Raw genomic sequence first — 18,741 nt, 5'->3', positions numbered from 1 at the left:
CCTCACCCACCAAATCCACTTGCAAATCTAATCTCCTTCTAGATTCTTCCAACCCCTTCCTAATTAACCTAATCCATCCCCTAATTATTGTCACATTCCTAAGCAAAATGGAGTCACTTCTCAAAGACTTCAAAAGTCTTTGAAAAGCATTTAATGTTTTGTGTGTTCAACAATTTAACCTCCAAAGTCTTCCAAGACCACTAATGGCTCTTACATGACCATTTATGGCTCTTACATAACCATTTATGGTTATTTCAAACTTGTCTCCCCAAACATTTATTGCTTTGACCATGTTTATCCCTCTTGCCTTTTGCACAATAGTTTATCCATTAGATAAAAGTTTTATTCTTTGAATAAAGAGTTTATTCATTCAACTAACCTTGACCTTAACTCCCAAGGTCATGTCAAACATTTAATGCTTATTCCCTCTCCTCTCAACCTATCTCACATTGACACTTGTCATCTTGGGATTGGGTTGAAAGCCCTCACATGGATTGAAAATCATTCAATCCTGACCCTTGTTGAGATTGTTCAATCTCAACCATCCATTGCTCCATTTTTCCTATAAATAGATCCCATTTCTTCATAATCTAGATCCTGAAAACTTGTATGCATTTAACCTATAGGCATTTTAGAGAGCATTTAGCATAGCAAACTAATATCTTGTTATTTTGGTTAAAATCAATCATTTTAATAGCATCTAGTATTTTAGCTTTTCATTTTAACATTTGGAGCAAAATACTCAAATCTCAATCCTCCATAAGCATCCATAGTGCAAAAAGCTGCTGAGAGCTACACTATTTTGGAACTTGGAGAGGAGAGGAACAAAGGAGAAGGAGCCAAGAGCATGTTAGGAGGTATATGGAGATGCCTCATCATATTTGCTTATTTAGTTAAATATTCTTTCATGTTCTTAGTATCTCTTTTGATATGCCTGTTTAGATTAGCTTTTGGTTAACTAACACTAACGATTTCTTGTGTCTTGTGTTGTTTGTCATTTGCTAAGCTTGTCCATTTTGCAGAGCATCAAAATCCAATCAAAATAAATTAGGATTTTATAAATAAAACCTCTTAATTTATGAAGATTCGCAAATTTGATTTTTATGTTGTATTTTGAGATTTAAATTTTGAAAAATGTGAAATTTGAAATTTGGAACTTACAAAATAATTGAATAATGCAAAAATTTTAGAAAAATGATCATTCAATTAAATAGGTAAATTGATTTGTAATTTGAAAAATTAGAGAATAATTGTGAAAAATTATGCAACCCACTAATATATTTAAATTTAAAAAATTAGGGCCTTGTGAAAATAACCTCTTAATTTTAAAATTTAAATTTGAAATTATCCACAAGAAATTTAAATTTAAAATTAGAGCCGTGTAAAAAGAACCTCTTAAATTTAAAATTTAAATTTAGATCTAAGGTTGAAATTTGGAAATTGAAATAATTAATGCAAAATTGAGAAATACACAAGGTTAATTTAAATTAGGGTCTTTGTAATTATTCACTTAATTTTAAAATTTGATCCAAGATTGCAATTTTGAATTCGAGGTAGCTTTAAAATGATAAATTCAAAATTTAAACAACCCACATGTTCAATTTTTAAAATTAGGGTTTCTAAAACTAACCACTTAATTTTAAAATTTTAATTTGAAATTTGGCTTGTAGGTGGAAATTTGAATTTTGAAATTGAAAAATACTCAGATCTGAAATAATTAATCCAAATTAAACAATTCACAAGGTTGATTTTGAATTTAAAAATTAGGGTTTTAGTGAAATTAACTTCTAAATGTTTAAAATTTGCAAGGAAATCAAACTTGTAAATGAAAATTCAAATTTTAAATTGCATAAACACTTAGATCTGAGAACATAAATCAAAATTAAAGGTGTAGGGAATCGAGCTCACCAAAATGTAATTGTGAAAAATTAGGGCTTTTACCATTAGAGAGATGAAGATTGCTAGTTTGCCATTACATTCAAAAGAGAGATGAATCCAATAGATCCAATCCCAAATTAGGAATGATAGGGATTGAATACTGATTGGATTCAAGGAGTCTATGAATTTATTGACCCTTTTTTGTGAGTTGAAATGCTGAATTAAGGTAAGATGTTGAAAAATGAAGGTAAAATTAAGAAAACTGTGAGCTACAAATGCAAGATTTTTGCACGCACCTATATTTGAGTAACATATGCAGATTCAGACCTGATCCCTAAAAAAGATCCAAAAATATCATGACTGAGGAGGTGGGTGCCCTGGTCCTCCTACTTTTTCGCACACTGAAAAGGGTTGATTCATCTCTACAAATAAAGCTTATTCTAAAGATCACAACTCTATACCTATTTCGTGCACACAGAAAGAAGGAAAAATAGGTTGGGAATAGGAATTTGCCTAAGTCAAACCCTAGTTTAGGAATTAACCTTGAATGAAATATTGTAAATACTTGAAATGAATATGGAAAGGTATACCTCATATCTGCAATGAATGATAATGATAGTTTGTTTCTTTAATGTAATCCCATATGTTGTATGAAATGGCATGAACATGACAAAACCCTAACACACACACACATGCTTGCAAAACGATGGTGTAAAGTTGCTCCATATATAATAGATAGATGAAGAATATGTAGCCTTGAAGACCTCTAGAGATGCTTGATGATGAATACTTCAATGCTTTAATGTAATGCTGCCAATTCCACCATATCCCTCCAAATGAGAGGGGAAGACCTCCTTATATACTTGCCCATCATCAAACATCTTAATTTTCTGACATAGGCCGAGATGAAGCAAGATATCCTGCTCAAAATTTGGATAGGGCAAAGGGTTTAAATTGGGGTCCAATTAGGGAGGACCAAGGCATGGTGCCCTGGTCCTAGTGAGGACCAAGGCGCCACGCCCTGGTCCTAACCCATATTTGGGCCAAGGTTAAAGCTCCCAACAAGGTGATATGCGATATAAAGGCCATTATTGTATGGTACAAGCATAAATGGGTCCTAGTTAGGCATAGGTATGAGAAACACTAAGGTGAGGGCCTCAAATGTGGTCGAAATTGCAAAGGGTACAATTTTAGGATGCTACATCAAGTTAATTGCTTAGAGCTATTGTTTTGGTTTTTGGGTAGTAAAGACAAACACTATGGAATATGTTATGCATGCAAGGGTCAAAAAGTGGTCATTTCAAAGTGTTATTTGAAATATATTCCCTATTGCCCCATTACCCATTTTCTTTGACAACCAACAAAATTGCACAATTGATCCAATGCTTATGCACAAATGGCCTCAATACCAAGAAAGTTGCACAATTGACCTAATTACTAACCTTTTTCAAAAAAATGGGTGGCTATTGACCCACTAGATGATTTTTTAGTGGGCTAATTTTAATAAGTGAAATTCAATGAATGGTAATTGGAATATGGGCAATAACATACTCTTCCCCTAAGTACTTAATTTTGATGCCTTGACATGAGAAATAATGCATATATTCTAGTTGAAAGGTGGTCAACTTGGGGCATACTATCAAATTTAAAATTTGAATTTGTGTTCAAATATTCATGATAAAATTGTCTTGAGAGAAGTCCACACTTGCAAATGTGAACACAAGAGAGAAATGTGTGATTTGAATGTAACAAACTTTCTTAACATGGTTAGATGTTTTAGTTTTTATGGTCAGTTTGAGTTTGAGGTGAATGAGAATGTCAAATCAATCAAAATCATGTTTTAAACAAAGTACTTAAGACACCCACGCAAAATAATGTAAAATTAAAGGACACAAATATAAGATATGCGATTTTCACCTTCTCAACAACAAATCTATTTTTCCTTCTAAATACACTAAGAAATAATAATGTCCTACACTTCTTATCTAATAACAACTAAGATAAAAACATATTTCTATCAATATAAATAATAATAATACTAGTAGATTAAACACTTTGTTAGGTACACTCTTTTTAGTTCCTTCCATATGTAGGAATGCTAATCCATTCACCCAAATCTATTAAATGTCAAAGCATCAACCAATCAGAATGAAGAATTAAAATATGTTAACTTTTTTCCTAATGTTTTTATTCTTTTATATTTATTTAAAATCTATGAATTTATTTTACCTGTGATTCTATTGGCTAATAGCAGTGTACAATAATGTTAGGATGATGCCACCTTTGAATTGTTTTGTCAAAAAAATTATGCATTTTTATAGTACTATAAATTAATATTCAAATGTGGACAAAAATGATACTATTTCAAAATAATCTTTGATAGTTTGACACAGTGATAGGTGGGCCATTTATTTTTTTGGAACTGACTAATAATTTTGAAATAATAAAATTATTTATACTGCCTTTTATGATATATTATATTACAATGTAACATTATATATTATAATAGTATAACAATGTGTATCTTGTTAAAAAGTTAAATTTAGAAAAAACATCACACAAATTAAACTAAGATAAAAACAAATCAGCTTTAGATATGAAAGAATATATATATCTTTGTCACAAATTAATGTGAGAAGACATAATAGACATAAATACAGATATATTCTTTGATAATCTATTCTTTTTGTCTATTCGTATAAAGATTGTCATATGAAACAACAACCAATAACAAGATTTTTTTAAAAAAAATTGTGATTTCAATGTTCTAAACAATTAACATTTCTTACACTTATTTTAGCATATATCTTAAAAAATAAAAATAAAAACATGTTTTTTTGCTATCACTATTTTGTTTGTTTGCGTCTTGCATTTTCTGCTTGCATTGTGGGAATTTAAGCCTTTTTATTATGTCTTCGACCATTCCCAACCCAACAGTTGATGTTGGTGCTAGTATTTTGGCGTTTGGAGACCATGGCTCCTCTAAACAAATGGCCTTGGATGTTCGTCTTGAAAGTGTTTCATGAGGTAATGTTTATGGTTCCCTTGATGTTGTTTTACCATTGCAAGATTTGATAGTGCCTATAATTGACTTGAAAAGTATACTTTGATAGTATATCTTTTGGGAAGGGTTCCACCTGAAAGCGTGTTGTGTGATTTGGTTGCCAAAGCTTGGGCCCATCATGGGGTCCAACTTGAGGGTGTTCGAAACCTCACTAAGGGTTTTTTTATTTCGCTTTTCAAATCCCACCCATGTTGAGGGGGTCCCCAAAAATGGGCCATGGTTTGTGCAGTCTTCTTTGCTTATTTTTCAGCCTTGGTCAAAATACTTTATAGTCTCCAATGAAAAGAAGCTCAAGTTCCCAGTCTAAGTTGAATCCACTAGCCTTCCTCTTCCTTGTTGGTTGCTCCTGCAAACTATTGCCCAATCCCTTGGCAAGATGGTTTGCATTTTGAGTCAAACCATTTTTTTCATGTTCACCCTCAAAAAAGGGTTTGCATTGAAGTGGATTTATCCTGAGATCTTAAGGAAACTATTGATATTCAGGTTGGCGGACATTGTTTTTCTCAGTGTGTTCTTTATTTAAATTTTCCCAATACCTTCTACTGGTGCCAAATCTCTAATCATAAGATTAAGAATTGCCCTCTTGTTGCACCTCACACTAAGTCCACACCTAAAGAACCTGCACCAGGTCTCATCCTTTTGAGACTAAGTTTGAAGAAGGGTGGACCATAGTGGGCCAGAAAAATAAGTCTAAGAAAGATGCTTTTGTTGTTTCACAACCCTCTTCACAGCCTACCACTTTGACTAAGCTAGTTTCTGATTAGGTGCAAGCTAATGCGCAACTGGATGTTTCAAACCCTATTGATAAGGGGAAGGATTTTGCTGAGGGGAGATCCCGCTCTACATGGGTGCCTACCCCTCAAGATGCTTCAGTTATAGCTGCTCAACCTATCTCATTGCATTTTTCTCGCAACCCTTTCGAGTGGGATGATAAAAATGATGAAGTTTGTAATAAACACAAGGTACTTCTAGGTGATTCTTACCCTAGTTTTCAACCAGCTTCAAACTTTCTGCATAATAGATGCTCCTCTCTCGAGGACAAGGAAATGATTAATTTTCTTTCATGGAATGTCTGGGGTCTTACTAACCTTGCTAGGAAATATTCCATGCCAGATATTAGAGAGACTTATCTTGGTATTGATGTTTTTTTCCTTCAAGAAGTTAAAATTGCAGCTTTCATGTAACTCGCTGCATGTCGTGTGATTTGAGTAGATGGCTTGGCTTTTACCTTAGAACATGAAGTTGGTCGAGGAGGTGTTGTCATTGTTCTATCACCATGTTCACATTTTGCTTTAGTTGATCATGGGTCATATCCCACTCAACAGTTGGTGTGAGTCCTCATGTCAGTTGACAATCATTCATTTGGGATCATTAATGTTTATGCTCCCAATGATGTTGTTGAGCGATCTTGTTTGTGGAAGTGGATAGATGACTCTTTGTTAACTTCCATTTGGGTGATGTGTGGGGATTTTAATATGGTTGAAGTGGCATTCAATAAAGATTGCATTTTTCCTTTTCGATGGAGAACTGGTGAATGAGAGGCTTGGTTTCATGTACACAATAAATTGGATCTTTTTGACCCCAACACTAATCGTTTCCCTCCTCAGCATGTCTGACACACTTGGTGTAATTGCAGAGTTAGCTTTGACTAGATTTTTAAATGTCTTCATTGTGCCATGATCTCCACTCAATCTTTTGTTGCTTTTGGGGAAAATCAAGCCCTTATGGTTTAACCTCTTGTCGAGGTTACCATGTCAGATCATTTTCCCTTCAAGTTTAGCATTGGATGACAGTCAAGTCATATGTGTCCTTCCAAACTGCATTTTTTCCTCAATACTTCCTTTCTTAGACATCCACCCACATTGGGCCACATCCAATGAGTTCAAAATCTTGAGAACTGTCCCACTTAGCTTGTTGGTTTGATTACATGGTGGAATGATGCTATCCAATGCACAATTTTTTTCTTCACAACTATGGCAGATAGAGCTAGTTTTATATAATAGGTAGTCCTATCAGGCTACCACCAAATATTTTAAAGCTTCCACTGAAGCTTTGATGGCTAACCCCTTTAGCCTTGATTTACAGGTTAGGGTTGCCCAACTTCGACATAAAAAATAGATAATGAATAACCATGCTACTAGAGGGGCCCATATTAAAGCCAAACTGCATTGGCTCAATGTTGGTGATTGTGCTTTTAAAGAGTTCTTTTTGTCTCTCAAAGCTTTTCATTCCTCTCCTAAGATCAAAAGGATTAAGGGCAGACAATCGGTTCTCTCTGAGTTATCAAATATTCTTCAAGCCTTTGTTAGATATTATGAGAAGGTGTTCACTGTGCAAGAAAATTGCCTTGAGAGTGATCGGGCCTTGCAAGAATTCCTTGTGGTTGTTCCTTCCTGACTCTCTAATGCCCAGAGAGTGTTTTGTGATGAACTTCTCACTCTTGAGGACCTTAGAGAGGCTATTTTTTCTATGGGAAGATGACTAAGCTCCTGGTTGTGACAACTTCCCTTATGAATTTTACAAAGCCTTGTGGCCTTGTGTTGGCTCCAACCTGCATAAGGTCTATTTGGAAGCTTTTCACTCCCAACCTTTGGGACAACTCATTAATAAGGGAAATATTAATTTCATCCCTAAAGTTGGTGATCCTGAGGACATCTGTAATTGGAAACCCATAACTCTATTGAATGTGTCCTACAAGATTATCGCCAAGGCTTTGGCTTTAAGGTCAGACTTCTCCTTTTACAAATTGTTCACCTCAAACAAACTGGTTCTATCAAATCCAGGTTTATCTTGGACAACATCATTGCGGTCTTGGAAGGAATGGAGTGGGATTGATGCTCTTCATAGAGAGACATCTTTCTTAAAATTGATTTTGCCAAAGCTTATGATCGCATTAAATGGCCCTTTATTCTTGTGATGCTTAAAGTGTTAGGGTTTGGACCTTGTTTCATTTAGTCTATGCAAATTCTCTCTGGGGATGCTTCAGCTTGCATCACCATTAATGGGCGCCAACCTTTACTCTTTGGCATTTTCAAGTCCATCTGCCAAGGTTGTCCTCTTGCCCCCTCTTTGTACATGCTTGCAGCTAAAGGATTTGGGTATTTTCCTGCTGCTGCCATTTCGGTTGGGCATGTCAGGTGGATTTACTTTCCCAAGTCACCTTCTCAGCTTGTCGATGGTCATTTTACGGCTGATTCATTTCTTACCCTTATTGAAGAGAAGGATAATGTCAAGGAGGTGTTTCATTGCTTGAACACTTTTTTTTTTAGCGTCTGGGTTGGCTATCTAATAGCACACAACCCAGTGCTACAAGAAGTATTTCCTTCCTACTCCACCTTGGATTCTTCAGTATGGCTAGAAAAGAATCCAACATGGGGAGATTTTTTGGTTCCTAGGCATTCCCTTTACATTTGAAAGGTCTATTGTTTCCCTTTAGAACACTATGTTAACCAAAATTGAGAATAAGTTTACTTACCAGATTACCAAACCTCTCTCTTTAGCTGGTAAATTCCAGATTTTCTCCACAGTGCTTGCGGCGACACATTTCTATTACTCTTCTTGTTGGGCTCCTTCCAAAGCCTCTTATAACAAGCTTGAGAAACTTCTTCGGGACTTTGTGGGCTAATGGAGCTAATCATCATAGTTTTCATAGAGTCACCTGGGATTTTTGTTGTCTCCCACATGATTCTGGAGGGCTTGGCCTCTTATCTACCTAGAAACAAGGTGTTTCTTTGTGTGCTAAATGGGTCCTTAGAGCTATTTCTGACAATGAGGCTTGAAAATTTTTACTTCAAAATTGTATTTCCTCTAGTCAATAGATCGACCTTGAAGGGGATTGGATTTCAAACCCTTCTTATTATGAAGGATGTTGTGCACATTTAGGGAACTTTTGTTGTCAAAAGTATTTAATGAGCCCGAGAAGTTGTTAAGCCTTGGCTCTGCGGGGATGGATCAGGTTTTCACGATGGCCTTTCTTTCAACCAACACAATATATGGTTGTCACCTCTTATTCAGGTCTAGGGGCTTCCTCTTGCCCATGTTCTTGTAATTCATGCTCTTCATTTTCACAAATGCGGTATTTGTACTTCTCGAGATATTTTTTCTCATGCCACTATGAATCTCCATTCTTGAGAAGATTTGCAAACCCAATTTTGTCTCACTCGACCAAATCGATAGATATTTGAGCTTGTGATTTCTGTTTTGCCTCTGAATATGCTACACAAGCTTGACAATCATTTAGTGAGGCCTTGGTGGAAAGACTGGTGTTGGTTTCCCAACACCTCTTTCTGCAATTATAAACCCAAAATGGGTTACCATTGAATTATGCCTCATTTTCCTATGGTTCTCACTATGAATATTCAATGGCACTTGCAGTTCTTTCAAAGCACATAGAGTCATACATTTCTTACTCTCTAGTCAGCTATTGCAAAACCTAAAGTGGCTCATTTTTCTTGGTGTATTATTTTCTAAGGCTTTCCTTTGGGTTCTTATCTCAGGCATCTAGGGGTGCTAGATCCTCATTGCCTTTTTTGTGGGCTACCTGAGACCTTCATGCATCTCTTCTGGTTTTACAAAATAGCTCAACAATTATGGGCTTGGATTCATGATTCTTTTAGTCCTTTTCAACCTGAGCCCTTCTCTTGGCATATGGTTTTGCTGGAAGATTCCTCATAGCTCCCCTTTAAATTCACATAGATATGACATGCCTTCAGGATGTAAATCCTCTTTAGTATGCGGAAAGACATAAATGCTATTTTTTTCTTCTCATAGCTCTCTTGATACTCATGTTTCCTTGAATTCTAAAACTTGTATATGCAATAATGTGATGTTATAGATTCAAGTTCAAGAGAATAAAATGGCTCTTGAGCTGGACCACTTACAAGTGATATTTGAACACTAGGGTAATGCCCCTTGTATAGTTGCCAAGATTCCACTGGACCCTTCTACCTCTGTTGATCTTTCTCCAATTTGTGGTCATTGGCATGGTGGTAGCTCTTCTACCAGTGATTCTTGCATGCCTCATTCTTAGGGAGAGATTTTCCGTATTGTCACTCGACCTCTCCAGCTTGGGTCAGCTCTGCCTTTGGGTGGCTTGTGGGTGTTGGTGCCTCATCGGCTCCTGGTGGTTCTAGTTGGCTGGATTCTGGGTGGCCCATTTCCTCTAAAGGGTTCCCGCGGATTTCTCTAGTGATTTCTCCTACAAGAAAGGATAAAGATGAAGAAGAAGAGGTTGTTGAGGATGGGTGGTCTCTTCCAAACCCTCCTCCTAACCCCACTAATGTATGGGGTAAAAACGATGACATGGATCCTCCTCCTTCTACTACTACTGCTCTAGCCGCTTAGGCTTTATATGTTGTTGTTGGTTTTTTCGGGTCATGCCCATGTTTTGAGTATCTTTTTTGCTGTTTTCGGGCTCTACATGAGTGACTTTCGGGGAGTGAAATTTTTCCTCCATTTTTTTTTCTGAATTGTATACTCTTTTATATACTTTAATGGAATTTCCTATTCATCAAAAAAATAAAAACAAAAACATGATCATATTGGTATTTCAATACCTTCTTCATTTTCTTGTATAGATATTTTCTATTCTAATAGAACTAAATAATTAATACTTATTATTATTATATATAGTCATTATAATAAATAATATAATAATTGTTAGGAATAATAATAAGATTTTATTAATAATAATTATTATAATAAATACTTACAATAACACTATTATTATGATGATATAGATTGATCATTACATGTATAATTATACATGGTACTAGTTATCATAATTATTATTATATGTAATTAATTAACAATAATAATATCTATTTTTTGTAATTTGAGATTTTGGATTTGATAGTGTGTATCTTTTTGTCATCGGTGTTTCAAATCATACTCTATGATTCATCAAGATAGAGAGCTAGAGAAGAAAATATGTGAATATTGCAAACCATAAACCACTTAAATAGTGTAGGGGAGGAGGGGAAGGGAGAGGGAAAGGAACGAGAATCAAGAGAAGGGGAACAAAAGAAAAAGAGAACCAATAACAAACAAAAGGGCTCACAAAGAAAAAAAACAAACAAAAAGGCTAAAACATTAAAAATAAAAGACATACACACAACATACAAACATAAAGATAAAAGAATATTAAAATACACATATTAGCATACATACAAATAAGAAAAACTATAAAATAAACTGAAGTAGCCATAATAAATATAATTGAAAAGACAAAAGAGTATTCAAATACACATACTAGCATACATGCAAATAAGAAAATCTAAAAATAAATCAAAGTAGCCTTAATAATACATACATACATACAAGCATACATGATAGAAATAACCACAAATAGTAAAATTAAACAAATAATTATAATATTAATAAAAAATATTTAAAATAAAGTAACAAAGTATAAATAAACACAAACAAATATGCACACAAGCATACAAACAAACAACCAAACACAATAATAAATATAAATATACAAACAAAATACTTTTAAAATACAAACAATCCAACAAGCATTCACGAAGATAAAAATAAACACAAAAAACAAGAAACTACGAACAAAAAATAAAAATAAAAATAAACAAAATGATAACAATAATTACACAAAAAATAAACAAATGAATGTAATAGATGTAACTAAAGATAAATAGAATAAGAAAAAAATATTAATGTACCAATAAACATGAATAAATAAATCAAATTTATAAACAATATTAATACTATTAATAATAATATAAATAATAATAATCCAAGGGTAAGAAGGGGAGAAATAAAGGAAAACCAAAAAACATTGGTGAAATGGGTCACTCCTTTAACATTAGAAATTTTCATTTTGATTCCTTTTGTTTGTTCTTGGTTCTCTTTTTCTTTTGTTTCCCTTCTCTTGATTCACATGTCTTTCCCTGCCCTCTCCCCCTTGGCTCTCCCTCCCACCTCCTCCCCTACACCATTTAAGTGGTTTGTGGTCTGCAATATTCACATATTCTCTCTTTTTCTTTTGTTCCCCTTCTCTTGATTCACATGTCTTTCCCTGCCCTCTCCTCCTTGGCTCTCCCTCCCACTTCCTCCCCTACACCATTTAAGTGGTTTGTGGTATGCAATATTCACATATTCTCTTATCTAGCTCTCTATCTTGATGACAAATCATAGAGTGATTCAAAATGTCAATGGAAAAAACATACACACAATCAAATCCAAATCCAGAAGCTCAATTTACAACAATATGGATTGTGGAAACCTAATGTGTACAATATCTAGTTTTCATCACATGTAGAAATCATTATTATTCCAATGTTGTTTAACTAAGCAACATATTAAAAATTAATTAACTGCAAGAACTAGATACAATGAGTCTTTTGTTTACTAAAAATAAGCATTTTATGGTTTAACATTTAATATAGACGCTTCGAGGCTAAACTCTCCTCAACGCTATATAAGATTTACTATATTACTACTACATTTATTATTTAAAGATGTTAAAATAAAATATACATGAGTTGTTTCAACTTTAATGCAAAAGCGATGATTATTGAAGATGGCATTTGTGATGTTCGGTGGTGCAGCTCTGGCCGAGTCGAGCTAGGGCATTCGACCCTAGCTCATGTCTAAAGTTTGGTGGTTGTGTGCATGTGGGGAGTAGAGTGAGCGATTTGTGGGGGGTTTCATTTGCTTGTAGGCCGTCCGAAGGCCTGTTCCTTGGCCGACTACGGATTTTACAGGCATTTGGGGCTAGTTTGGGAGTGGTGCTTGGGTGGGTGGTTTGGTACGATGGGGTTTGTGGGCTTGACCTTGTGGGGTTCTGAGTCAAGGGTTCCTTTTTCTTTTCATGGTTTCTCCTCCATGAGGGTTGAATTTTTGGCTATTGGGGTGCAGGAGTTGTGTGGGCTTCTTCCCCTCTTTGGGTCAAGGGTTAGGATTGCATGCAGTATCTAAGCATGGCCGCTTAGGTGACCGTTGGAGAACCATTGGGTACTACTCAGGGTGTGGATTTTCGTGCAATGTTTGGATCCAAGGAACTTTCAGAAGCAACGACGGTTTTAAATAACAACTTGTTTTCTCCTGATGTGGGGGGCGATGGATTTGGACCGCCTTGTGGTTCTTGTATCTCGAAAGTTAATGGTTGTTTGGCAAGATCAAAGGAGATACCGAGGCTAGTCATTCAACTGGAATGGATTGCTGAAGAGGTTGCTTATTATTAACAACATTCTTTATTGTGCAAGTTTTTAGGAATGAGGGTTTTGTTGCAATTTTTGGAAACTTGGGCTCAATGGACGTGGGCGCTAGAGGGAGAGATGGAAATTATGGTACTAGAAAATAACTACTTCATGGTTACATTCAACTTCATGGTGGATCATAAAAAGGCATTTGAAGTTGGTTCATACTTTCATAACCAAAGTAGATTGTTTATGAAATCATGGCATGCTAGCTTCAACCCCTCAGAAGAGCTTCCAAATTGTGCGCTGGTTTGGGTTTGGCTCCCCAGATTCCTAGTTGAGTGCTGGTGGGAGGACATTTTGCGTGTGGTGGCTTCATTGTTGGGGAAACCGATTGGAGGTTCTCAACAAACTTAGATAAAAAAGGTAATGAATTTCTCCCGCATCTATATCAAAATTGATTTAAGTAAAGCCATTGCCAGATTCCATGGATATTTGTGTTGGGTCTTATTATTGGGTGCAATATCTAGACTATGAAACACTTCCTTTTAGATGTTGGTTATGTCATGATTATGGCCATTTATAGAGAAGATGTCCAAGATCAAAACCTAGTGAGCCTCAACCTTCCGTTCAACCCCAAAATCCATTAGGGTTTGACAAAGGTAAGGCCCCTAGTTCTGAGGTTGTTGCAGGGGCTGATGGATTTGTTCCTGTCAAGGATCGCAATAGGAACATGGGTCAAAAGAGAACCTTGAAGGAGAGATTGGAAGAAGATACGTTCAATAGATTTGAAGCCTTGGATGACCTTATTCAGCAGGAGGTCAATTCAGGATTGATGAGTTTGGAATAAAATTATGTGGTAGCAGGTTAGGAGGGGGTTATTCTAGATGCTTCTCAGGACCCACAGGTTGGCAATGCCTTGTAAATGCAAATGGATTCCCAACAAGAGTCATAGGAGAAACTGAATCCTATTGCAGAAGTGACTATGGATGAGTGGGGTAATTCTCTTTTAATTATAATATCAGGGCATGATGTGATGAAGAGCAGCAAGACTTCTCTCCAGTTGGGTCTTCATCAGAAGGACATAAAAAAAGGGTTAACTGACAGAGGGCCTAAGCTAGGAAGAAAGAAGGATTTGGAGAAGATAAAATTGATGGGGGAAAACTTGGTTGAGTCAGGGTTAGTTAAGACTTTGAGTTCTCATTTTTTGAATCCCCCAAAATGATAGTTCTCTCTTGTAACGTTAGGGGCTTGAACAGTGGCCCTCGACGAAAATTTGTTCGTGATTTGATAAGAAGGCATTCACCGAATGTTCTTTTTATGCAAGAGACTAAATTATTAGTGGAAAGTATGTTTTTCTTGCTTCCTAAACTTTGGGGGAGAGGAGATTGCCAGTGTATTGGGGCTATTGGGTTGTCGAGAGGGGTGGCCTTTTTATGGAACCTGGTCAAGGTTCACCGTCTTTGGTGGATGTCATCTAAATCTTCCCTTTCAATGATTGCAGCCAGTCTTGAGACAGGGGAATCTATTCTTTTCTCCAATATTTATGCGCCTACTGAATTACAGGGTAAGAAGATTTTGTGGTCTCATATCACCTTTATTCATAGTGTGGCACCCTGCTACCCATGGATTATGGCTGCTGATTTTAATACCATCTTGGAGTTGGCTGAGAAATGAGGGGGAGCTATGAGGTTGGATTAGTCGGCCTTGCTGATGCATGATAACATTTTGACTTTACATCTAGTGGACATTAAACCTAGAAATGACAAGTTTACATGGAATAATCATAGGACTGGGGATGATTGCATTGCAGAGAGGCTTGATCATTGTCTAGTTTCCTTCTTATGGGTTGGTGGTGGGTGGTCTACTTGTACTGAGAACTTAGACTAGAGGGGGTCGAACCACTGGTCGATTAAACTCTTGACCTCCTCTGCTTGGATCTCTCAATCTCCCTCTTTCAAATTTCAATTTATGTGGCTGCGAGACCCATCTTTATATGACTATGTGGTGGAGTGGTGGAGGAATGGAAGACCCACCTTCGACACTGCTATGTCCACCTTCACCAAGCAGTTTCAATATGTGAAGTACCAACTTAAATGTTGGAATCATCAAATTTTTTGCCAACATATTCCAAGCTAAAGTGGTTGCCCAAGCAGAGTTGGATGGTATTACTAGATAGATAAGAGAGTTTGGTTTGTTTGAGGCCCTCAACAGAGAGGAAGCTAAGGTAGTGAAAAATTTGGAGGAATGTGAACTACGGGAGGAAATTTAATGGAAGCAAAGGGAAAGAATCGATTGGTTGCAAGAAGGGGATAAAAATACCATTTTCTTCTTTCAGTCAGCCAAAGACAGATGTCACAACAATTCTATCCCTGTTCTTATCAATGATAGGGGTGACCAAGTGGCTTTGATGTAGGAGATGTCTTGGGAGACTGTTCAATACTTAGCTTCCTTGTTTATGGAAGATTCTCAAGGGGGTTCAGAGGAGGAAGCCCAGGTCCTCTCTTGCATTCCTTTTTTTATTACTAGGGGAATGAATGAGCATCTTATGGGCCCTGTCTCATTGGAGGAACTGGAGAGAGTTATTTTTTAGATGAAGAAAGGGAAAGCTCCGGGCCCTGATGGCTTCCCCATTGAATTTTTTTAGGAATTTTGGTATATAATTAAGATAGACTTAATGAAGGTGGTTCGGGAGTCCCAGAGGAACAAACAAATGCTTTGTTCTTTGAATTCAACTTTCCTTGCACTTATTCCCAAGTGCGATGATGTTGATCAGTTAAGTTAGCTTTGCCCTATCTCTCTGTGCAATGTCATTTATAAAATCATTTCTAAGATGATAGATGAGAGATTGAAAAAAATTCTCAAGTATATAATTTCAGAAGAGCATATTGGTTTTGTGGAGGGTAGACAGATTCTTGATGGGGTGGTCATTGCTACAGAAACTATTCATCAATTTCCAAGGAAAAAGGCATGTTCATCAAACTTGATATGGCAAAGGCTTATGATAGAGTGCGGTGGTCCTTTCTCTAGGAAGTTCTTGGAGCCTTTGGTTTTGAGGAGGAGTGGATCCTTTGGGTGATGAGTTGTGTGACCTTGACCTCTTTCTTGGTTTTGGTTAATGGAAAGCCTACTGAGCTCTTTAATGCTTCTAGGGGTCTGAGGCAAGGGGATCCCCTTTCCCCTTATCTCTTCATTTTTCTTGTTGAAGGGCTAGAAAGATTGACGAAGAAGAGTGTGGAGTGGGGTCTTATCCATGGGTGGATATGGGGAGATGGTGTGGCTCCACAGTCACACCTTCAGTTTGTGGATGCCACTGCTTTGATGGGATTAGATAAGATAAGAGAAGCTACGAATATATGCAAGGTTTTGGATATATATCTTGCAGTATCTAGTTAGTTAATTAATGAGGATAAATCTTCCATCTTCTTCTTCAACACACCTATCCCTATTTAGTTGAGGATTGCATAGATTCAGAGGTTCCAGATTGGTTCTCTTCCCTTGAAATACCTAGGTATTCCTATCTCTTCTGGGAATCTCCCTCAAGACTCTTGGTAGTACATTATCGATAAGTTTCACCAAAAGGTGAATCTGTGGACTCACAAGTGGTTGTCTTTTGCTAGGCGGATTCAACTACTCAAGTCAGTGGTCCAGGCTCTCCCCACTTATAGATGTTTGATCCAGGTGGCTCTTGTGGGATTTGTTAAGGATTTGGATGCTTTGGTTAGGAAATTCCTATGGGTTGGTAATTTGTCGGGCTCAAAGTGGAGCCTTGTTAAATGGGAAATAATGTGTAGTTTGAAGCAGTTGGGAGGATTGGACTTAAGGCAGGCTACTCTATCTGGGCAGGCATTGGCTGCAAAGTTGTATTGGAGATGGTGTATGGAACATGACCAGTTCTGGGCCAGGATTTTGGCCCATAAGTATCTTCTAGGGGTTTCGAAGGAAGACTTCCCTAGATATCTTGTGGCAGGGAAGGGGTCTGTGATATGGAATACACTTAAGAAGGGAGCTTCTCTGGTTAAGGAAGGTCTATTTTGGATTTGTAAAAAGGGGGAGGGGGCTCATTTTTGGTCTAATTCTTGGGATGACTTTCCTCCCATTAGCTCACAGTTCCCCAATTTGACCAGTTTATGTCAACATTTCCAGGAGGCAGGTTGGTCTAGAGTTAGTGATTTCAAGTCTTATTATCAAGATGGGCAGTTGGACATGGAAAAGTGGAAGGATCCTGGAGCTTGGCCTGTAGTTGGTTTGCAGGAGGAATGTGATGAGCCACATGATATTTTAACTATTAAGTACTGTAATTCCATAAAGGAGAAGGATACTCTGGCTTGGCTCCCAAATCCCAATGACACTTTTACTGTTGCTAGTGGGTATCAGAAACTCCTATCTCAATGACTGACGGGGGGAGGTTCAGTGGTGGAGATATGTATGGAATAAGTTTTCTTGGCCTAAGTACAATTTCTCTATGTGGACACTTTCCTTGAACAAATGTTTAACCTGTGACAATATCTGGAAGTGTGGTTTTCAAGGTCCTTCTAAGTGTGTTTTATGTGGTACAAGTGAGGAGGAATCTTCACATTTGTTTTTTAGGTGCCCTTTCTCCTCCCAACTCTGGAATTCATGGTGGAGTGTATGGAAACATCCTTGTGTCCATGCTTCATCTCTGGTGGGCTTCTGGATTAGATGGGGTAAGCCTCCTACCTCGGTTCCTTTCCTTTATATTGTGTGGAGTATTGGACCTACATTCATTTTGTGGCAAATATGGCTTGAGAGAAATAGAAGAATTTTCAGGGAGAAAACCTTCTTGTCTCCCAAGTTTGGTGCAGAATCATGGGCATGATTCAAGAGACAGTGGAAGCAAAGTGTGAGGTGATGCTTCCTTTAGATAGAGAGGATGCTCATATTGTGGAAAGACTAGGCCTTAAAGGTTTGTCTCCATCTTCTGCATGTGTTAGAAGATGTAGAAGGGCGAAGAAGAAGGTTCAAAGGGAGGGTAGATGGCTGCCTCCTCTTGAAGATATTTTGAAGATCAATATTGATGGTTCTTCAGATGGTAATCTAGGTACATTGGGGATTGGTGGACTAGGAAGAGATTGGATGGGTAAGGTTGTGTTCTTTTCTATTTATCAAGGGCAACAGGCTAATAATTTTATGGAAGGTCCTTCTATTTTTCACGCCCTTGAATGGGCTTTTGCTCTGGGGTGGCGTAAGGTTATTTGTGAATCGGATTCCCCAATTATTGTCAATATGCTAATTGTCAAGAAGGTGATTGGTGTGAACTAGCAGCTTGCTTTGGTTATTCAATAGATTTTGTAGATTAGTTCTAGGATGGAACATGTGATGTTTGTCCACATTCCACGTGAGTTGAATAAGGCCATTGACTGTCTGGCTAAGTGGGCCTCTCAGAAAGATGGTAACTGGAAGGTGGAGGGGTGGGGGAACCTTTCTCCCGAATATCACTAGGAGCTTCAGAGGATCTTGGTAGAGGATATGAATGGTTATGAGGCTAGGTAATGTTGTGTTTTGCTTTTGGAGCCTGGGGCTCTAGATTGTCTTTGTAATGTTTTTGTTGGAGAATTAATAAAGTTTTAACCCCTTTATTCAAAAAAAAAACTTTAATACAAAAGCATTATGACTGGA

The 18,741-nt window shown here is 37.0% G+C and overlaps 1 protein-coding gene across 1 annotated transcript in view; it reads left to right on the top strand.

Moving 5' to 3' along the window:
- The window catches only part of LOC131032821 (classical arabinogalactan protein 9-like), a 41,834-nt gene extending 27,883 nt beyond the window's left edge, over window positions 1-13,951 (top strand). Inside the window, exon 2 of the mRNA XM_057963868.1 lies at window positions 13,688-13,951. Coding sequence (XP_057819851.1) covers window positions 13,688-13,951 — 264 coding nt within the window. The remainder of the gene's footprint in view (window positions 1-13,687) is intronic.
- The last annotated feature ends 4,790 nt before the right edge of the window (window positions 13,952-18,741 follow it).

This window comes from Cryptomeria japonica, chromosome 5 (assembly GCF_030272615.1).
Source record: "Cryptomeria japonica chromosome 5, Sugi_1.0, whole genome shotgun sequence".
NCBI classification, from domain to species: Eukaryota; Viridiplantae; Streptophyta; class Pinopsida; order Cupressales; family Cupressaceae; genus Cryptomeria; species Cryptomeria japonica.
The sequence above is the reverse complement of the archived record's forward strand: the minus strand, read 5'-3'. Positions and strand labels throughout refer to the sequence as shown.